This window comes from Lathamus discolor, chromosome Z, assembly GCF_037157495.1.
Source record: "Lathamus discolor isolate bLatDis1 chromosome Z, bLatDis1.hap1, whole genome shotgun sequence".
In the NCBI taxonomy this organism is placed as follows: Eukaryota; Metazoa; Chordata; class Aves; order Psittaciformes; family Psittacidae; genus Lathamus; species Lathamus discolor.
The window spans coordinates 86,696,889-86,720,804 of record NC_088909.1 but is presented as its reverse complement, the minus strand read 5'-3'; the positions used below and the strand labels follow the sequence as shown (position 1 = coordinate 86,720,804).

Sequence of the window (23,916 nt, the reverse complement as noted above, 5' to 3'; positions counted from 1 at the left end):
CAGACTTTTATAAAACATCTCTTTAGAATCAGTAATTAAATCTTTCTGATGAAGAGCAATAATGAAAGCTATTTTAAGCATGTAGAGAGGATAAACGAAAACAAAACATATTTGATGCTGACTTTGTACTAATAAACAACCTGCTTTAATGTAATTAAATCTCTTGAAATAATAAAAAAGACTAGGAGGGGCTGAAAACATACTACAGCACAGGATTAGAAATCTGAATCATCTTAACTAATTACAAAAATGTTAAAAAAAAAGAAAAAAAAAAGGTGATAATTTCACAGGGACAAATACAAGGTTCTACGTGTACACAAGATTAAGTGACTGCAAACAAGAATGAATTAAAAAACCAGCTAGCTAGCAGCATTAAATAAAACTATCTGGCAGATGACAAGTTGAACATAAACCAACTAACTATGGTATCATAACAGACTAAATGAGAAGGAATACAGCCTGCTGAATAGACGAAGTGCTTTCCCTTCATTCTCAACATTGGGTAAGCAGGAGCATTATGTCCAGTGAGGGCCCCACTTCAAGAAAGATGTTGCCCAACTGTATCTGTGTGAGACAGCATCAAGAAAAATAATGTTCATTTCTCTTTTAATCTTCTAACTGATTTCATAGTATCAAATTTTGCATCTATTGAAAACAAAAAAGGGAGAGCCGAGGAACTATTTCAACCCTCATCAATGGGTAAGCTACCTTTTTTAAGACTAGAAACATGTAAGATACATAGAAGAAATTGACATTAGTATTATATTTAACTAGTTCCAGTAAGCTTTGTTTTCATATTGAAAGTTATGCAAGTTAAGCATTTAGTAAGCTCAATATGTGCCGAATTTTACTATACTATAGGCCTTCTGTGTAGTTATGCCATTAAGTTGCTGTTGAAGTAGTAACAGTAATATGAAAGCATACCAAGTAACCCTATGACAGCTGTCACTGTATCTACCTATTTTGCCATGGGCTATGCTTCAAACTGCACGTTTGCAAAATAGTGAAGGAGTCCTATTAAATGGACACACCTGCACATTAAGAAGCTTCCTAGATCAAAGCACATATTATGAACATATCCCAACTTCACTAACCAGTTGCTTCTCCAGTCTGCTCACAATAAGGAATACCTTTCCTGGATGTGAAATAATTCAATTTCTTCGTAACTCTATTTTTTCAAAGATATTTTTCTAGACACCTTTTATACTATCTTTTTTACCTTAACTCCTTAACTTTTTACTACAAATATAACTCCCTAAAAAAACCCAGCTGCTTGTTCCGTATGATAACCTAATTAATACTACTGTACAGCCAGCAGGGGGTAGACTGGGATAACAAAAGCAATATCCTGCATGAAAAAACCTGTAACTAGCTTTCAAGAAGTACTCAGATCACTATTTCAACCCCATTTTGTAATAACTAACTCACTGTCATCAACACAAAAGAACATCAGGAAATGACTGCTTAAAAAAAGCAAATAGTTTTATATGAAAAATCGTAAGCATCAAGAGTTTATACTCACGGTAGTAGAGTGAAAGAACATCAACTACTCTAAAACCATATATTTAAAAATTCCTGTCTCAATTATTCAGAATGACAACTGAATGAGCTTTCTAACAAACATTTAGCAAATATTTCTAAATAAAGGTTTGACACAATTATTTGACATCATCATTAAAAAATTTAAGCATCAACTGCAAAACCAGGGAAGGAATTTCTGAAAAACAAGATTAAGAAAGACTATAGTCACAGATGTTTATATTTGTATTACACTTAGCCTTATTCTACACAGAGTAATTGATTCCCTTTCACTGTATTATCTCAATTGAAAATGTTTTCTAATACCCAGATGATAAAACAACCAAGAAATACACACTGATGACAGACAGGCATTCTCCTAAGGCAATCCTCATTTGCCAAAATCTTAGTAACAAGCAAGTACTGTAATTTCTAAGTATATCCGAGGACTGTGATATATACTACTTAGTGCACAGCTTTCTTCGTTTTTAAATACAAAACTAACAAGGTAAAAAAAAAACCACAAAACCAAACCAACAAACAAAACAACAACAACAACAAAAAAAAAAAAAAACCAACCACAAACAACAGGGGGGTTGGGGAAGGGAAAAAAAACCCTCAAAAACCCACCAAAGCCTCACCAACCCAGTCCAAAACAGAACACTTGTGTACAGGTCTGTTTTAAGATACTTTGCTGAAACAAGCACTATCAGGAACAGAATCTGAAAAGTATTAAGTAGACTCTCATCACAGTTCAACAACAAAAGTTTCTCAACGGAGACAGATAGACTTTGAGAATTTTACGATGATATGTACTTTACAAATGCACCCTCAAAACATTCTTTTTTCCACTTAGCATCCAGTCACCACTGCACTCTTTTTCACTATGTGGAGTCTGCATTTGCATCCTATCTGTATCTTTGTTCTATCTTAAACTGCAAGCGCTTCAGAGCAAGAACCCTTTTTTCCTCCCAGTTTTGTAAAGTACAACTCCCAACATCAGGCACTATAAATAATGTTCATTAACAATGTTTTGCAACATCACGAGAATGGTCACTCAAGAAAAAAGCTTGCTTATGTCTGAATCAAAGCCACAAGAGTTGATTTTCAAGTAATTACTAGTAACCTTAGCAGAGCTCTGAATTTCTTGGCAATAGTATGTGCAGCTACAGTAAACACCTCTAACAAATATCCATCAAAGTGGCTGTATTCTTTTCTGCCCAACGAGTACCACAAAATGGTATAACACCATATTCTGCCTATTCTTTTTGCTCAAATAAAAATCTTTTATTTCCCTCTGCAAGTTTAAATACACATTATTCTAATCTGTGATTTCTTCAGAGGTTGAAAGCTAAGTATCTCACTGCAGCACTCAATTGCAGATAACGCTATGCTGAGCAATGGAATCAGCAGAGCTGGAACTAGTTGTGAGAGTGCTGTGATGCCCATGCTGTGATTTCCAGCAGTGAAGTTCCGTTTGAAGACACAGCCTCAGGTCCTGAAAACAGTATAGCCATGTTCTTGCAGCACAATGATAAGCAGACACGACTCTATTACTCCCACACACAGACCAAGATGAGCAATACCGCCACATACAACTTTGCATCGTGTCTCAGTGCACAGGCTCCAACAAATGTTACAGCACAGAACTAATTCCTTCACTTTAAACAAGATATTTTATCATAGCAAGACCTTAAAACAAGTAAGCCAAAGGTGACTAGTTCACTGTACAGATAAGAAGGCACACTAAAAAATCTCTATTCCCACTTCAGATTGCTTCTTAACTTGTTACCTCCCAAAATTAAGGAACAGAAACCAGGCTGTTGCTCTGAAAACAGGGCTGTCTACTCTGAAAAATGTCAGCAGTGTTTTTCATATTCGGGAGAAAAGAGCATAACTATTATAATGTACCCTATGTTAATTAGCATAGCATGACAGGATCTATTCCTTAAAGTTCTAAAAAGCCCAGCTTCCTGGTATTTTTTCTTTTTACAAACTCACATAAAAGAAACTCTGACTCTGAGCAAGCTACTTCCCATAACTGGCAAACAAGAGACATTTATTTTATGATAATTTATTTGCAGTCTTCTCTGTAACGTGTTCATTAGAGACAGGACAGTGACTGAAGAGATATAAAAGAATCCAAACCACAAAATGTTATCTACTACTGTTTTGTTTGCTGTTATGCTTCAGACTGAAGTACAGAAATAGATTACACTAATTATGAAGGGGAGGCAAAACCTGAAGGCTTTACCCTCAACCTACTAGAAATATTTATGTAAAGGGGTCATCTCCTACATCAGGGCACATGACTGAGAACACAGAACCACACCAACCCCTGACCCCAATCTACAATAAAGTCTCAACTGAGACTTCCACATATAGATTATAGTATAACCTACAGTATACCTATTTCATAAGCATATAGATTATACTATAACTTACAGTATACCTATTTCATAACAAGTATTACAATGCTCCCTCAAAACTTTGATCTATTCTACTCATTAAGCTATCTCACCCATTAATAATGCAAGTTCAGAGGAGGCCACAAGGATCATAAGGGGGCTGGAGCATCTCCCATATGAAGACAGGCTTAGCAAATTTGGACTGTTTGGCCTAGAGAAGAAAAGGCTGCATGGAGACTTCATAGCAGCCTTCCAGTATCTGAAGGGGGCCTATAGGGATGCTGGGAAGGGACTCTTCATTAGGAACTGTACTGGTAGGACAAGGGGTTACAGGTTAAAACTTGAACAGGGGAAGTTTAGATTAGATATAAGGAAGATGTTCTTTACTGTGAGAGTGGTGAGGCATTGGAATGGGTTGCCCAAAGAAGTGGTAAATGCTCCATCTGTGGCAGTGGTCAAGGCCAGGTTGGACAGAGCCTTAGGTGACATGCTCTAGTGTGAGGTGTCCCTACCCATGGCAGGGAGGTCGGAACTAGGTGATCTTAAGGTCCTTTCCAACTCTAACCTATGATTCTATGATACTGATGTAACTACAAACTGCTAGGGAATAATAAATGAGTAATTTTGGAAAAAAGGAATTAACATATTTACATACACATATACACAACTTCAAAACATTAGCTATATTAAAATGATTATCTGCACAACATCCCAGTCATGTAACACATGAAAAAGTTGAGTGGTCCCAAGCAGCACACCTTGGTTTAAAAATTAAGAATATATTCCGTATTTCATATATTATCTGCTGAACACAGAGTATCAATGACACGATGCAAGTTTGAAAGGATGAGGCAAGAAAATGAAAATAGAACTCATTAATGAGAAAACACCCTTGAAAATTCTCTTCTGCAAATATGTATAAAACTACTCTCTGTAGAAACATGCATTCTAGCATATACTTTCCACATTAAAGTATTCTCATTAGTCAGTAGAAAGAAGTTTATTTGTCGCCTCCAAAGTAATTAAAGATTCCTTTAAAACTAAAAGGTAAACCGCATCTTAAGTATCAGTTTAATAATGTACGCCACTGTGTAAAACGATGTCTACTAAGTGGTAAATATAATCCATGAAAATTCTAGGAGACTTGGAAGTTGTATCTGAAATGAAATCTTTTGAAGTTTTATTAAATTTTTTAATTATGCTAGAAATTTGCAATTTAATAATACCTTCTTGTTTCTGAGGTAGGCTTTCTTGGCTGAAATACGTCCACGCCGTGCTTCCAGCTGGCGGATTTTTTGTTGTAACTTTTGCAGCTCTTCTTTTTGCAAGTATATAGATGTTGCCGTATCCTCTTTTTCAAGCATGGCTTCCATACTTTCGAAAGTGTCATAATATACCACTTCATCTCTCTTCTCTGTTTCAAAATGTCAGCAATGAAAAAGTCAAATCAATAGTCTGTATTTGATTAACATTTTGTTTTGCTCAACAACAATCCTCCTACTGAGTTGCAAGACTTAAAACAGCAGAATGCTATAGTCCTTTCAGAGGACTATCAAAAATCAAAAGGTCAGAGGAAAAGCACTAAACAGCATAGCACTGTTTATGAAGAACAGGAATCAATATCAGTGAAGAACAGCCTGCTATACAGGCAAGCTCAGGGCATCGAAAAAGCCCAAATACAACTGTAAATGTACACTTGCGTCCGTAGTCTAACTTGATTACAATGTCCACATATGTCTCTGGGTCTCTTACCAATGGACCCAAGATGTGCAGTAATATCCTCTGGCTTTCACTATGAAGTTCAGGATACACAGGCTCTTTCTGAAGTCTTTAACATGAGTTTATCCTACCTCTGTCAACTGTTAATTTTGTGAAAGGGAAATCAGACAACAAAAGACCAAAAACACTCTTAGAATTCTGACCTCCCATTTACTGCATCTGCTCAGAGGTAGCAGAAGGAAGGTAATATCAAGGCAATCCTTAGGAGCATTGCAAGCCTGAAAAGGAGGTTATTACCAATAGTTTTATCAACACTCATGATTTTTAGCCTTCCAGAGTGAAGCATGTAGTGTAACATTGAGCTCATCTCTGAATGCTGCCTTCTCATCTCTTGCCAAGAAGGAAAGAGCGACAATTATAAATCCTTACAGAATGTTGGAATAAAGAAGCAGCAAAGGCCTCTCATTCCTTATTCACTACACCAAGTTGGATATTTTTGTAATATACCAAGCAGGATATGCATTATGGCTGACACAGACAGATACAGCTGGCATGACTATCAAGTATGTACTCTGCAGCACCACCAAACCTCATTTTAACTTCACAACTACTTTCAGCAAGACTGTAGTTTCCTCCTATTTCTGCTACTAGATTATTTGGAAGAGCTGTCTTCACCGCACTTTCCATTTTAAAAGCTATTGTCAATTCATGGTATTTGTGTGTAGTCTTTGCTGTAACTAAAATTGTGACTGCCATGTTAATTTCAACTCAAGAGGCATGGCAGGACCAGAAAAGAAAGCACAGCACTATAACAACCTTAAAATAAAAACTAAGATGACCTGATCTACTGGACTCTTTACTCAGTGCTCAGTTTAAAATAAAAAAAAACCTAAATGAAAACAAAGCAGTTTTATCCATACATAAAACTGCCAAAGTCACAAGAACCCACCTTGAGACCTCGGCCTCAATTGCAATTACATGCAAATTTTGTTTTAGAACACTTTCACAAAATGTTAAAAGGTATGAGTTTACAAGTGCATCTACCACAAAACCATCTTACCAAGGATGTACAAATAGTTCATATGGATAGGGTAAGACCCTTTAAAATTTTAACCTAATAAATTCACGTCTCCTGAATTTCAGTGCGTTTGCTTAACGACAGTAAAATAACACTACTATTATTTATGGTATGTCAATCTATTATTATTTGACACTTTTTCAGATCCAACATGCTGAATTTGCAAAATAAAATGTTTTTCTTCTAGCTTACAACCAGCTGGCAGTCAAATCAAATCACGCTCTCAAAAAATCATGTTAGGACTTCATTAGCAATACTGCTGATGTCCCTCAAATCAAAACAGAATCCAGAACTCTCTGAAATATCTCTACAGAGCCAATATGGTTCAAGAGTAAAGGACAGCAACAGCGTCTACAAATCACCAAGACACATGTGTACATTTAAAATGCTACTACTTTACTGACTGTAAGTACACTTTAAAAAGGAAGAGCAACAGAAGATGCAACAGACTAATCTTTTCTCTTTGACAGCACAAGAAGCAACACATGTTAAGAGACCACTATATATTTTAGATGCTTGCCCCTGGTTATTTTTCTCCTTAGTAGCTGGTGCAGTGCTGTGTTTCAGCTTTAGTTTGAGAACAATGCTGATAACACCGATGTTTCAGTTGCTGCTAAGTAATGCTTTCTCCAGTCAAGGATTTTTCAGTCTCATGCTCCGCCAGTGTGGAGGGGCACAGGAAGCCGGGAGAGAGCAGAGACAGGACACCTGACCCAAACTAGCCAAAGGGATATTCCATACCACAGCACATCATGCCCAGTATGTAAACTGGGGGGAGTCACCCAGAGGGGCAGATCACTGCTCGGGCTGGGCTGGGTATCGGTCGGTGGGTGGTGAGCAACTGTATTGTGCATCATTGTTCTTTATCGTTGTTTTTTTAATCCTTTCCCCTTTAAGTTTTATATTCTCTCCCCTTGTTACTTCCCTTATCATTATTATTAGTAGTAATAGTTATTTAGTAGTAGTATATGAGTAGTAATAGTTATTATACTCTAGTTATTGGACTGTTCTTATCTCAACCCGTGGGGTTTACATTCTTTAGATTCTCCTCCCCACCCCACCCGGAGATGGGGAAAAGGGAAGGGGTAGCAAAGTGCTGCATGGTTCTGAGTTACCAACTGGGCTTAAATCATGACAATGCTTTCATTCAGATTTGGTGCAAACTCGAAGAGGTGTAGCCACCTCAGTGTCACATTCCTCATATTAACTGTTCTATTTGTGAGTGCTCCATCCCTGGCGGTGTTCAAGGCCAGGTTGGATGAAGTCTTGTGTGGGATGGTTTAGTGTGAGGTATCCCTGTCCATGGCAGGGGGGCTGGAACTAGATGATCTTGAGGTCCTTTCCAGCCCTAACTATTCTATGATTCTATCCCCTCTACCAAAGTAAAGTCCAAAGAGATAATTTCATCCTCTGAACAAGATTTACACACATTTAAGAACTGTGCTTTTCCTTGTCTGTTCTATGGTATATTAATTAAGAGTTGTTAAAAAGCAGGAATTCCTTCTAACATAGCTGTCTTTAATAAGGGAAAACAAAACAAAACAATTCTGAATTTATTCTTAAAGAATGCCTTACAAATTTAAAATAGCAAACAAAGCCAGAACAAAACTATTTTGTTGCCATGGGGGAAGGAGAAGGTTGGCTGCTTAGCTCACTAGGGGGGTTGTTTTATTTTAGGTCAGGTTGTGGGGCTGGGTTTTTTGTTTGGGGTTGGGGATTTTGTTTCTGAAATTTCCAGAGAAAACATTAGTGACAAGTCATAACCTATGATGTTTTACAGCAGGCTTAATCTCAGAGGGCTCTTAGGTTTTACAGTCACTACATCGAAGAGAAAGGATTTTGATACACATTCCTTCATAGCCTCCTGGGTACATAGGTAAGCAAACTATACTGTGTCTTCAGTACCAAAATTAAACGTCTGACTTCCCAAGTACAAAAACTACATCTGAAGCACTAACTAGCTCTCCACAGAAGCATCTGGTCAAAACTGCCACATTTCTTTAAGTAATTTAAAAAGTTTTCAGTCATTATCTTCCATACATGCAGTTACAGTTGTTGCCATCACAAGCCTAAAAGGAGGAGATTCACGTAACAGTGAGAAGAATCCATGATACCTATATGTTTCCTCTTTTTCCAGAGGCAATTAACAATTCAATCCAGCTTCAAATCGCTCAAAGGATTTTTCTATCCATAACAAAATTTGCTATGCAAGCCCTATGCACTAAACAGTAAAACAGCTTGTGTGAATAAAAACATTAACTACAGAAAGGTCCACAGGACAGAACTGCATTCAAAATGCTATACAATTTACCTGTACTATTTCTATAGTTTGTAAGTACACAAGGTGTAGTAGGTTTTGGAAACTGAAGGTATGCATCGCTGCTCTAAATTAGTGACGTGGCAATACAGCAAGCTTCAAAGTTTAGCTGAAGGACTCTGATTTGCAGGAATACTTTTTAAAATTAATCACTTCAAAGAAATTAATAATACCAATGCAAAGTTTTAGTGAGACAAGTCCAGTAATTAAGAAATTTCCTCCTCTCTGAATTTAGTTTTCCAAGACTTACATAATGTCTTAAATGCTTATTTCCAACACAGGCAATGAGAACCAGACTCAAACTTCTGTATCTGTTTGCCTTATGAATGGGTATAAATTTTAAAAGTACCTATGTTAAAAGTCCTGTTAATACTTTTCATACGGTCTGTTCTCATTACAGTCCCACAGGCTTTACTACACTTTTACAAACAGAAATACATTTTTGCAGATTACATCTTAATTAAAATGACAAAGCAGCACCTGACATCAGTCTTCTGATGCTTTCAAGTTGTGCTGTCAACAGCAGCTCTTCACATTTCAAGATCTCAAACTGCACTTCATATAGCTGAAGCTGTAGATCGTAATAGTCAGCTTCTAACTGGTCCAAATGGGCTATGGCTTCTGTACCACCTTTCAGGCTCTGCATCTAAATGAAAAGAAAGAAAGAAACACAAAACGAACCAACCAACCAAACAAAAAGAAACAACAAAACCACGAGTCTCATACGCTAAATGTAGCATATTAAAATTGAACACATCACGAGGATAAGGTTTTGATCAGCCATACCCGTTCAGACATCTTTAATACCTGACATTTTTTCTATATGTTTAAATATAACTATACTAAACCAGAAAGATACCTCTACTGAATTAAACCAAAGATCCATCTTACTCACTGCCCAGTTTTGGACAAAGGTTAACCACAAATGGCGAGAAACATAAATGAAACATAGCAGGCAGTGCAGTGATACCTCCTGGTGAAACCTCACCAGCCTCCAGCACAGCCTGCAGCACAGCTTAAGCAACACTGCTGCCATTTATACAGAACAGATTTACTGGATTTTACTTCATAAATTTGTCCTATCCCTTTTTTCATAGCATGTATGCTTTCAGAACCTGCATCATTACCCATTCAGAAGAGGGATTTCACAGCTCAACCAAAAACTAAGGAAACAGTTCTGTATATTACATTTCTTTTCACGTAAGATGAATAGACGGAAGACCTGTGAATCAATTCTTGTAATGTAAATTTGAAAAATTTCTTCTACTATATTGTGTATTTACTGATTGCATTTTTTGTGTATCAATTATTAATGTGAAAGGTTCAGTAAGTCCTTAAGTTAGTATCATAAATCTTACAATCAATAATGTATGTTTCAGTCCAGTGTGACACCAAAATGTCTTGTTATGCCATTCTGTTACTCTGCATCCATACTAAGTTACTAATTGTGACCAGAACAGTAAATGATATAATGATGGCATATTTGGAGTGAACCGGAGGCTAGCTTTCAAGACAAAAGACTGCCTCTTGAACATGCCAGTTTTTCTGTATAGAAGTGATAATGTTCATTGGTAAGGCAGGGTTATCCTGGGTTTTGGCATTTCCAAAGAGTTTTCTCATTGTAAAAAAATATACTATAGCAACAAAATGGGGCAGGTTTGTGGGGATTTTGGTTTTCTCTTTGTTTGTTTTGTCTGTGGTTTTCTCTTTCTGTTTTGGTTTTGTTTGTTTGTTTAAATAAAGGCAACATCATTCAAACTTCTACCACAACTTGCTTTGACAGTGAACTGTGAAATTCACTCAAACTTACTTTATTTTTTATTTTTCCTAAAAAAACAAAATGTCTCCAAATTTAAGTCCAAAGATTTTGTATAAAGACAGAATAGAGACATTAATGTGCCATCTTCAAAAGTATCAGCTTATCAAGTTATAGCAGCTCAGTATTTCATTCCACTGCACTGGTGTCTGCCTGATAAAGGACCCATCTTACAACCAGATCTTTGCCCTACAAGCATACATTCCAGATGCTGCCAGCTACCTGGTCTGTTTTAGGTGTACACCACCACTATATTCAACTTTCAGGTGCAACAGCAATGGGAATTTAATAATGTCAGATGTCTCTCAAAGATTCCTAGCTACATAATAGCCCCTTCATGAAAAAGAAAAATGAGAACTTTTAATTTCAGTAATTTATGTTAAAACTTTATGTGAGATATTATATATGCACAGTAACTCAAAACAGTATAATCATTCTCAGGAAAACTTTGACATTTCTAGTTAAAAATTTAAGAGTGATTCTATTCTTAATGTTACAAGTTGCTATCTAATCTGTACTAGTAATTTGCTGCCTCCTTGGTAGGTGTCAGGCTGACCAGCTGGTGAAAGAAACACGAAGAACTTTAACATGGGAATGTTACAGGGAATAAATATTCTGTAGCTGGACAAAGAACTAGAACTGGGGTGATCAGAGTTCAATTTCCTTCTATGCCACAACTTCCTGCATTAACTCAAGCAAATAATTAAATCTGCCTGGCCCTTAAGTGAAGAACTTAAGCAGGAAGTTAAATTTCTTAATAGTTCTAAGGAAGAAATACATCATCTGTAAACCCACATGTGGTTACTAAGATATGTTAATACAGAAGGCCTCTGACAGGAACTATGAGCACACATGCTAAAGGGACAGATGACAAAATTTATAGAAACATAGTCAAACATGAAATACAGAAGTGAGTGCCATCAAATCCAGCTTTCCACCATCACGGAATACTTTCAGACAAATCCAAAATGAACTGCTTTCAAAATGTGTGTTCTTAAAATAATCTCCATGTTATTGTTGTTGTTCTTATTCTGCTTTGTAAAAACAAAAACAAACCAAAAAGCTCCCACAAAAATCTGTGTTCGTTACTCCCACTGGAATTCTGTTCCAGATACTCCCTCCTAACTGCCAGGAAACATCTTCCAGATTTCCAGTGTATTCACAATCAGATAATACCATTTGTTTGTGTGCCAGTACTGAACAACAACACACATTGCTCTTGACTAGTTATTTATTCCCGTTAGTATTTTTGTGAAAAGCAATTTTCTATTATCTCAGCCTTCATTTTATTTGTCAGAACAGCTTCAACTTCTCTGGGAACACAGATTTGCCATTCCTGTCATCACTGTAGTAGTCCTGTCTGTAACTGCTCCAGTTAGAACCAATCTTTCTTTGGTGACCAGAAACGTGTGGAAGGAAGATGTAGAAGAAATCTCACAACTCCATGTGCAGTGACACTAACACTTATCCTTTTGCTGGAAATACCTGACTGACAGATTGGAGAGCATCTGCTGCTGTAGTACTCTGCTGCGCTGGTGGTTCAATCACACTGCTATGGCCAGATTATCAGAACACGGTCATTCTCATCTGCTGTCATTTACAAAGTAATTAACCTGCAGTTCATGGTAAAATTTTGTAGTACTTTTTTTCCTAGCAATATATATGAATATTATTACATTTTCTATTATCCAGCCTTTTAAGTAATCTGTTACTGTCAGATGCAATTCAAAGCCATGTTTCAATCCACCCTGTGTGAATCCTGACTGTTCTCCAGCTCAAGTATCCATTTTAATTCATCACTATTGCTGACAGAAAAATCTCAGAAGGGAGTAAAATTCAGAAGAAAAACCCAAGTCTTTCAGTGTGAATATAGAAACTCATCCTCAAAACCAACAGATAATAATTTTAAAGACTTTCTAAATTATTTTAAGGGAAACATGGAGCACTCTGATCACTGATAAAAGGCAGGCTCTCACTCATACCTCGCAACTTGTTTAACAAAAGTATTCCTCCAACCTATTAAGTATGAGGAGTCAATTATAGTCAGGCCATGATACTACAGGACAAAATATTAAAAAAGTGAAGTTAAGATACTCACTCACAGTTAGCATCCTGGGCAATCGGGAAAATTTCAGACACTAAAAGAAAGATCTTTTCCTCTTGAAAAGGGTTATCACTGGGTTATATAAACTTTTTTATTTTCCAAGAGTAAATGTTCAAAGTTTCATAGACAACCTGCTGAACACCGAGAGTGTCCTCATAAACAGTCTAACCTGGTCTTTGTTCTGAAATGTTGTTCTTTCTGTCTTAATCCTCAAATCCTGATAGATTAGTTTCTCAAGCATTCTGGTCTTTTTAAAGGAATATCGTGGTTTTATCTTCTATGCCTAGAAAACAGTAGCTAAATGGTTTGCTAGAAAAGGTCCTCGTATCTCCCCATCATCATGTTTTGATCCACCGCTCTCTTACCTTGTGAAGCAATACACCATGCCAAACCACTATGCCCATGCATGCCCATCAGATGTTCCTCATTTCTCCATCCCCAAAAAGCCCCAAACTCTCAGTTCAGAGCCTCTCACCTGTTACTGTATACTACAATAAACCTCTCCTTTTTCCTACGCAGCCCCTAATGCTTTTGTACATCTAAACAAACACTTACTTATTTACCAGACTGAGATCTCATTCAATAAAATTCATGGAAGGTTTCCACTGGGAGAAAAATAAGATGTGCTACAGAAAAGACGACATGTGGCTCCTATAAATACGTGAACATCTTCAATATGGTGTTTCCAATCGGTACTCCTAGTTCTCACAGGAAGACTGCCTTAATAATTAGGGTAAGCAGAGACAATGAGAGTATAGTACAACAGTACACCATCTATATATTTACTAATGTTCAGACACCTTCCATGTGGAATATTAGAACTACTCTGAAAAGGTGGTTATGCCTCAAGGAGCAAATGCACGGAGATTACATAGCAGCAGATTTCTGTCCTATCCCTTCATTTTATTCATCTCAGTAGTATCTGTAAACATTGACAGTAAAAACTGTCTTGACGGTTAACTAACCAGAAAAAGATGAACAGAAAATGTAAGTGGCACAAAACCCACCACACCTACATTGCAACTTTACATGGTAAAGTGTAATAGAAGTTCAAATACAGACTTCTAGTATTAAAAACTGGAAAAAAATTACTTTCAGTTCTGGGTTTTGTTGGGGTTGTTTGGTTTTTTTTGTTTGTTTTTAAGTATCAACATTCTTTAAGGTTTGGGGTTTTCTGCATGTTTTATTTTTCTATTTATTAGTACAAACAATTACCTCCTCTTTCAGTGCATGCTTCTTCTGCTCCAAACAGATTTCCTTTGCACGCATCAACTGCAAAGTCTCCTTCGAAACTGCATACTGCAGTTTTTCCATACGTTCCACTGCTGCTGCCCATGCTGCCTTACCAAACTTCTTCTGGTCTGCTCGCATTCGATCATACACAGCTACAGAGTGAAGAAAAGGCAGACAGCTTACCAGTCCGCTCCTCAGATCACCAGTGATCCTACTGCAGAGGCAATGCACACATTTGTACACAAATGCATTCAAAGTTCTCTTAGCTGGGAGTAATTATTCCACAGAATACTAATTTTCAAATCCAGGATATAAGTACTCTTAGGATTCACATAAACTTCAGTTAGCTATTTGTTGATCCTTTTATCATTACAATTCTGATTTTTGTTATTCAAAAGGGACCATTCTGAACACACAGTACCTGAAAACTTCAACCACTGGTTCAGAATTCCTAGCATAATAAAAATATCTCATTAATGCTACCATGTGGTCTTAAACTGTATCCCAAATTCTCCCCTGCTTCTAAAAGGGCCAATCATCAGCTACTCCAGTTTTCCTCAATAACTTCTATAGTGCAGTTATAAGTTTAAACAGATCTGCAGAGTGAAAAGAATTAAGTTTAAAACAAACATTTCAGCTTGACCAAGTGCAACTCTGTGAAAATACTAAATTAAAATTAAATAGCAGCTATCTTTAAACTCAAAGGTTGCTTCACAAAATTACTTCAAATTAACTAAACAAATTATAATCTGTTCTTAATATAAGAATAATCTTCTCAGGAAGCCTTCAGAGTAGCAAGAGTCCTTTGCCTGATTCAGATTTTCTTTCTTGAGTCCCACACATCTAAGCTGACACACATGAGATTTTCACTGCTTTTAATATATAGAACAATCACATGACACTGCACATTTAGCTTTGCAAAACTAAAGCCATGCAAGTCACACAGTCAAATGGGTGGCGTTCAGTCCCCAGGTGTTAGAACACATTAAATGCTGTTGACAGCTAATAAAAATACTTCTATGTTCTCATGTGGTTTTCCTCTGCCATCTGTTAGTATTTTGGTATGTAAGACCACCCTGCAATCACCAGGAGGCCAAAAAAACTCCCAGGCAGGCAACCTGTATACCAAAGTTCTATGGTTATAAACAGTCTCCAGACACTCAATTTCTCAGCAGTTTTCCCCACAAAAAACAAGTATGTGAACAAAAAAAAAAAAAAAAGTAACTGTAAATACATGTTCTTCAGCCAGTGGAGTATTTGCTGCCTTTGTCAGAGTAAAAAAGGAACCAAACTGATTAAATACATTTAGAATTTGTCCTAATTAAACTCATTCCAACATGCCTGAACTGTTTTAGTCACTTTTCAAAATACAAGTTTCATGTTATGCTTAACTTGGGTTTTCAATGAAAGGAATCATTTTGCAGTGACTGGCTCTCTTGAGGCAGATCTAGCAGTCAGGCAGTGAGATGACAGGAAATCCATCAAAGATTTTCTCCCAGAGATATAGCTCATCTGGCTGCACAATCACTACCACCAAGGCAAAGAAAGAAACAGGAAGCCACAGTCAGGCATGGAAGACAGTGGGACTGGTAACCTGCAGCCAGACTACTAAAAGAGGTGAGAGGGAACCACATTCTCAGGTGTGTTTGCTCCAATAAACTGGCAAATGGTACAAGGATCAGAGTGCAGATGTATGTGACAAGTCATATGACCTGGTTTTACTGCACCAACTCTTTAGTAAAACTCCTGCATTCCTCAGGCATAAAAATCCCAAGGTTATATCCAAGACTTCACAACAGAGCAGTTTTCACTGTCTACTTAGACTGAGCTGTTGTTTAGTATTTAGAGCTATGGAAAAAAAAAGTACTGAAAGGCAGGGGAGACCGAAAAAGGAAATGAACTGAAAAGTAATAAGCACTTACTGTGGTCATCTGCCATATCCAGTATAAAGGACAGAATTCATCAGGATTCTATACTCCCTAAATTCTTCGCAAATGTACCGTGCAGCTACTACAATCACACTGAGAAAGTGATTATGAAACTTTTATGTAAGATTTCTACTCTGCTCACTTCTGATGATGTTTTGAAAAGGCTTATTTGGTGAAAGATTTGAATAGACATAGAAGTAAAAAAATGGTAATGACAACTGCATTTTCTTCATGGAGCACTGATGAAAAAAAGAATAATCACAGTACAATACAGAACATGCTAAACGTGAAATCAATTTTTAAAGATCTTTCATTTGATGGACAGTAGACTGTAACTACCTTTCTGTGTTTTAGCCGTTATTTCAAAGTATTTAACTGTAAGATCTTGAATAGAAAGCACAGCCATGTGAGCTTTTCTTTGCCAGTCAGCATCTTCTTTCTGCAGACTCTCAATTCTTCTAGGTCCTAGGTAGTCATTCTCTATTGAGATCTGAAAAGAAATCAGTCCACAATTAGCCACGCAATTAATTGTTGCTATTTTGCCAACAGCGACCAGTTTCAGGGTGGCTAAGATAAAAAAAGAGGGCCAGGGGGGTGGGAGGACACAGCAGAGAGAGAAAACTTCTGACTTCTATTCAACAGAAAAAAAAGCCCCTTTGAAGTCACTTTCTGTTGAAAAAGTAAATCTACAGTTTCATTGCTAATGTTACTGGAAGCACCAAAACCTTAAATGTACATTTGATTTGTCAGTATCATTTTTGTTAAATATCTTATTACCTTAAGATAATAAGCATGTTTCCCCCAGGCTTTCTTCCAGCCTGCAATACACAGCTACAGACTGGGCAAAGAAGAGATTCAGAGCAGCCCTGCAGAGAAGGACTTGGGGGTGTTGGTCGATGAGAAAATGAACATGAGCCGGCTGCAGTGTGCGCTTGCAGCCCAGAAAGCCAACCGTATCCTGGGCTGCATCAAAAGGAGCGTGACCAACAGGTCTAAGGAGGTGATCTTGCCCCTCTACTCTGCTCTTGTGAGACTTCACCTGGAGTATTGTGTGCAGTTCTGGTGTCCTCAACATAAAAAGGACATGGAACTGTTGGAACAAGTCCAGAGGAGGGCCACGAGGATGATCCGGGGACTGGAGCACCTCCCGTATGAAGACAGGCTGAGGAAGTTGGGGCTTTTCAGCCTGGAGAAGAGAAGGCTGCATGGAGACCTAATAGCAGCTTTCCAGTACCTGAAGGGGGCCTATAGGGATGCTGGGGAGGGACTCTTCATGAGGGACTGTAGTGACAGGACAAGGGGTAATGGGTTAAAACTTAAACAGGGGAAGTTTAGATTGGATATAAGGAGGAAATTCTTTCCTGTTAGGGTGGTGAGACACTGGAATGGGTTGCCCAGGGAGGTTGTGAGTGCTCCATCCCTGGCGGTGTTCAAGGCCAGGTTGGATGAAGCCTTGGGTGGGATGGTTTAGTGAGAGGTGTCCCTGTCCATGGCAAGGGGGGTGGAACTAGATGATCTTGAGGTCCTTTCCAACCCTAACTATTCTATGATTCTATGATTCTGAAGTAAATGAATGCTCTTCAGTCAGAACGAAGCTGGGAACAGGGGATGTGTTGGGGTAATGGTAAGTAATCATCAACAATCTGGTAGTTTTTCTTTGTTACAGATGACTTCCAAAAACCTATTTTCTAGTGCCTGGGAATCCAAGTATCTTTTCATTGACAAGATCAAGGCAATTTTATTTTGAAGTGGAAACTACCTGAAGCCAGTAAAAGATTTAGAGTTTGTTTTCAAAAATACTAAAAATATAACTTCTCTCCCCAAACTAGATTTTTTACAGTTTTTAGAAGCTATTGTATAGTCCCACAACAGTCAAAAGACTGTTTCTAAGCAACTAAATATTTAAGCCTGCTTCTGTAACGTGAAAGCCAATTAATTGTCAATATTTTTCATCAATCAAGAACACACCTCACTAGTATATACAAAACTCCCCAAACCCAAAAGTGCTTATCATCTTTTATGTCCCCAGATATGTTAACGTGAAGTTCTAGTGCCTCAAATACTAATCTTGATTTCACAAATCTTCCGTTTGGTCTCAGAGAGTCATTCCACTGTAGAGTTATGCTATGAACAGTAGGTTTTTAACTGACTGTTCAGAATATCTGCACAGCCACTTATCCCAAATCTTAGAGAGGTGATTTTTATAAGTAAAAACATATAGATGCCTTCTAAGTAATTCTTAATTTGTTGAAAAATGTCTGAAGTAGTTTAATAAGGTATTTTGATCTACTTCTTCAATATTTCCAAAAACCTTTAAAAGGGAGTAGGAGAAATAAAAATGTGGACAAATAGTAAGTGAATAATAATTTTACTAGATAGGCTGTAACGCATAATTCAACAGAGCACATATGTGCTATGACGATCTGAAAGGTCTTTTCCAACCTAAAGAATTTTATGATTCTGTGATTCCCACATAAAATACTTACGAGTCAACAGATAACAGTTTTCAAATAAATGTCAAACTATGTACATACTAGTGAATGAAGACTGGTGAAGTTAATGCTTTCCATTTACATACTACTCTGAAATAGTAAGCTCCTCTGAGAAGGACAAAAACCAACACAGTTAAAACTCTTTTTCTGTTCCTTGGTAACGATGAGGTGATTTGATACTGAAATTGACACAGGGTCACTGAGTAATGGAAGTAACTTCTTGTATGTATCATTTCTAAGACAGCAAGAAGCCTTGAAGTAATATTTCTTCACCAAGTTTTGCCTGCCAAAACATTATTCACACATGGCGCAAGCTACAGAGATTTAGGACAGCATAATACAATTGTATCTTTGTTCCTAGAACAAGTATCTACAAGTAATAAAAAAAGGGAAGCACCTTTTCATTAAATACAATCCCAAGTGTCATCCATGCCATCATTCATACTCAGGGTATTAATGCAGCAAGGCACAAAAAAACCCCAAACCCCAAGAAGCCTTTGCTTTACCAATTCCCATACAAGTATGCACATCTGTGCACAGCCATAAGTAGATGGGTCATGATCTTGCAAAGCTTTAGAAACTGGGGAAACAAGGAAGACGACAAGGTTGTAAATGTTTATGAGGATAAACCAGTTCAACCTGGTAGAACTGCTGATGTATACTTTCCCTTTATACATCTGCTCCTGTACACATTCACACTCAGAAGACACCAAGCAGCATACCCCACAAATGACTACTGTCTGAAAGGAGGTCCTCAAGTAATTGCATGAACAAGAACAGACCAACATCATGCCTTAAACCTGCAGCAACAGTGGCATGCTTAACAGAAGTCTGAAAGGAGCCTCCAAAAGATAACACAGGACAGATGTAAATCCCAAATTCTGCTTGAGCTGCCCTGCCCTGATGCTTAGCAGTTTCATAGTCTATACCTAAACAGCCTGTTACCTGGCAAAACAGTTGAACTCTTTAGAATTACTGACCATGAACATGAATATATTATGATTCTTCTAGAGTGTCTTCTATTACAAAGTTCAAAGGCTGCTAAGGTTCATGTTTGGACTTTGCATCTTTCTGGCTCTGAAGCCATGAAATGATGGAGGACAGATGTGCTGGTTTTAGCTGTGATGATGTTCTTCATAGCAGTTGGGATGGGGCTATGTTTTGGATTTGTGAAGCACACTGCTGGTAATACAGGGATGTTTCAGTTACTGCTGAGGTGTGCTTACACAGAGCCAAGGCCTTTCTGCTTCTTATGCCACCTCATCAGCAAGCAGGCTGGGGGTGCACAAGAAGCTGGAAGGAGACACAGCCAGGACAGCTGACCTCAACTGACCCAAGGTATATTCCACACCATGTGGCATTGTGCTCAGCACATAAAGCTGCAGGAAGAAGGAAGGGGCAATGTTTGGAGTGGTGGCACTTGTTTTTCCAAGTAACCATTACATGTGATAGAGCCCTGCTGTCTTATGGATGGCTGAACACCTGCTTGCTGATGTTAATGATGACGTGGTGAATGGGAAGTAATTCCTTATTTTGCTTTGCTTGCACACATGGCTTTTGCTTAACCTATTAAACTGTTGTTATCTCAACCCATGAGTTTTCTCATTTTTATCCTTCCCATTCGCTCCCCCATCTCACAGACTGAAGCAAGCGAGCAGCTGTGTACTGCTTAGTATCTGCCAGTACTACTTAGTTTAACCCTGCCAGCCAGGGTTAAACCATGACAAGAGAGGAGGTTCTCATCGCTTCAAAGGGAACGGGTCAAGTCAGAATCTATGTGCCTGCAGAGAACAGTCTTTTACAGGTGAAAAAGCTGGTTCCTTAAAAAAGGTGGCTAGCTAGGAGCTGAGGACAAACCCTAAGCTGAAAATCTTGTTCCATTCACATTTAAAGCTGTTAGGCCAGAATACTTGTTTCAACAACCATTTAACAGCTTTGCCAGCAAGAGGCAATCAAGGTTCAAGATGACAAATTCAGAATGAGAAAGTTCAAGAACAATCAAGAGCTGCAAATGCTCTGAAGACCCAGGCTCCCTTGCTGATTCCTGAAGTAGTAGTCTTCAGCCACAGGTATCTTTGTTACTCTTTGCATAGTCTAGTTAACACCCTGTGGCCATTTCCTGCCAGCAGGAGTAATCTCAGACCATTCACAGGGCAGTAGGAATCAAATGAATTAAAAAATAAAATTCATGGAAGTACCTATCAGCATGTCAGGAGCTTGGCACTGCGTATTACAAAAGTCTTTCCTGTAGAGTATCCAGAGATATTCTCATGCAAAGAAGATGAAAATCAATCAAGATGCTTTAATATTTCACTTCATGAGAGGATCCAATTTAGGGGAAGCAGACCTGTCAGATGGAGACTCCAGAAAGGTACTCTATGAACATAGACCCCACTGTGTTCTTGAAGACAAGTCCTTATTTCCCATTTTTGTCAATAACTTTCTGAGTGGCAGCAAACTTAATTTAAGAGTCCTCTTTGCTACCTTGGAAACTGCAGTCTCTGGGATCTAGCTGTCTGCTGCTCCCTGCTGCTCTCCAAGCTTACTTTTCTGGTCTTGCCTGACATACACACCCTGTGGCCTCTAAGAACCTCTCCACTGACCTGAATGTGTTACAGTGCACCCCATGAGAAAAGCAATCTCCTCCCATCCAGCCAGTATGTTCTACCACATCCAATCTCTCCATCAAGAAATGCAACAAAGAAAATCAGAATCATTAACAAAAACCCCCCAAACAAGCAAACAAACAAAAAACCCCACCCCCTCAAAAAAAAAAAGTAAAATAAACACTGCTAGCAACCTTTCAAAAGGTAATCACTATCGTTATAATCAAAACAAAATAACTGTGACAAACTGAAAGACAAACAGCATACAAACAGTCACTTTTGGCCATGTACCTGACACACTCTGAGGAAACATGAAAAAAATTATAGCCACATCATGAGTATAAAAACTGACAGTCACTGACCACTTGAGAGAAGAATTACCAGTTTTGAAGTGCAGCCTACCTAGAAAATTAATGAAATTTATGCTTGTCATCCTTGTGGGGCAGGACAAACAGTCACAAGGGAAAACCAAAGATGAACAACTGAGACATAGTCGTAAAATATATAAGGTCCCACTTTCCAAATGGCTGTATTAGCATTATGTTCCAGTTCACTATGACATGCCATGACAGCAAATACATGCAAATATATATTAAATCATAATATTCAATTTAAATAACATAATTTGGATACATTTACACTATTTAGAGTTGTATATTATCATAGGAACTAGAAAGCAAGACCATGGGGGTGAGGGGAAAGTAGTTTAACTAAGGTAAGACCACAGGTGTAACAGGGAGAAAGTTGGGGAGGAAAGACTGGGAACCTGCCCCTGGAGGTAACAGCTTAAGAAGAATATATAGCAGCTTTCCTCCACATCTACAATACCTTCATGCTGGAAATGACCACTTCGTTTTCCCTAGCTAAGAATTTAAAAAGGAAAAGGGAAACACATGTGGACCATTCAACAGCAACAAGAGCAGGCTCATGAGTTTTGAAGACTTAGTTTCCTATATTGCATTCAATAATTAACCACTTTGATATAAGACAATACTCATGGAATTAAAGGAAGCTCTTTTGTCCTTCTGCATTCCATTACTGTTTGCAATGCATGCATAACACATTTATGCTTCATTTTGCTCACTGCATGCCTTTACGATGCCAGCAGCTTTTGCTTTTATAGTCCATAAAAGAGCACAGGTCACTTTATAGACTAAACAGAAATGTATTTTTTAAATTACCATTGTCATGCTAAGTATGACTAACAGAAGGTACCAAAGAATTGAAATGGACACTGAGGAAAGAAAAATTAAGTGTTTTCATCTAATTGGCAGTTCTTATAAACATGGTACCTATTTTTGATTCAGTGAAAATTTGTTTTAGTTAAAAATTAAGAAACTCTGATATAGTTGTCTAATATAACAGGGTTTTAATTTCCCTAACATTTTCTCAAACTCACTTTTTGGTCTGGAAGTTCTTGATTTGGACTCAAAGTTCTGGAGAAAGTATGACCTAACTAAAAACCCTCTCTTTTCACAACTAGATCACATAGCCAAATCTACACTTTCTCGTCTAATAATCACTTCCTCAAAAAACCCATTCCAGCTATTCTTCCTAAAACTATATTCTCTTTTAGAAGAATCCAAGCCTCATGATAAAACCAACTAAATTTTTTTGTCCGTGATGATGAAACTTGCTTTTGTATATTTTCATGTTTTGCAAACTTTATTTCAGATAATGCTTTGCAACTAGGAAAATTACGATGGCTTTCAGAAAAGTAGTTGTCGTAAAGCACACAAGAAGAAGAAACAGCAGAGCCATTAACTTCAACATACTGTGTAAACATATTTCCATCAACTATTGCTTCAGCGTAATGGAACATAAAAGAATGCATTTCTACACCACATGCATATGTTTCTGGAGGAAAACAAGTTCTTCAGAGGACACAAACTGAAAAGAAGTGCCTCATCTAGCCTGTGAGCAGGTGAGAATGAAGCAGAGAGGCAAGGCTTTTCTATTGGAAACATTCTTCTCTAGAAAAGTTCACAGATTGTTGTTAAGTTTTGAAGAATGTAAAGTAAGTTTATTGTGAGAAGACAGAAGAAACAGGCCTGCAACTATAGGATTTTAAAGTTTTATATAGTATACATCTTCTATATAAAGAAATAGTCCTCAAGGGTCTTTAATACTTTCCAGGTTCTTTCTGAAGACAGCTGAGACAAGACTTGACAGAAAAAGACTTAGGCCAGACCACATTATAACTTATGCAGAAATCTGTGACATCTCTCCAGCTCCCTTTATTACTTCTCTTTTACAAGGCCTTGTAAGAGGCAGAAAAGGAGAAAAACATGAGATACTATAAGATCTGGTCAATTAATTATAAGAACAAAAGAAAGTAAGTTGAGGGAGTACTACAGATGGCAGATACAATAAACAAAAAGGAATAGCTCCAGACATAAAGGAGTGTTTCAGCTCACTCAACTATGTTCCTTTGAAACATACCAGGAGGCCAAACAACTAACTCCAAACACAGCCTTCTGGATGTAGTAGCCAGAAAGTATGCATTTCAGCTTCACAATCTATTCGGGGATTTTTCAAAGTTAGTCTTACACATTTTAACTACGCTCCCAACTGGTAACACAAACCCAGCACTATTTCTCAAAATACGTTATAATTCCAGACATACAGCCCCATATATATGTAGCTAAAGCACTCAGGTGTAAAAAGGGCTTTACAATTTTATTTGGTTTATCCTAT

General features: G+C 37.7%; 1 protein-coding gene across 1 annotated transcript in view; it reads right to left on the bottom strand.

The window, feature by feature from the left end:
• Positions 1-23,916, bottom strand: part of JMY (junction mediating and regulatory protein, p53 cofactor) — a 71,436-nt gene that overhangs the window by 17,674 nt on the left and 29,846 nt on the right. Inside the window, exons 3-6 of the mRNA XM_065662213.1 lie at positions 16,461-16,611; positions 14,176-14,345; positions 9,521-9,686; positions 5,153-5,340 (exon numbers count right to left, since the gene is read on the bottom strand). Coding sequence (XP_065518285.1) covers positions 5,153-5,340; positions 9,521-9,686; positions 14,176-14,345; positions 16,461-16,611 — 675 coding nt within the window. The remainder of the gene's footprint in view (positions 1-5,152; positions 5,341-9,520; positions 9,687-14,175; positions 14,346-16,460; positions 16,612-23,916) is intronic.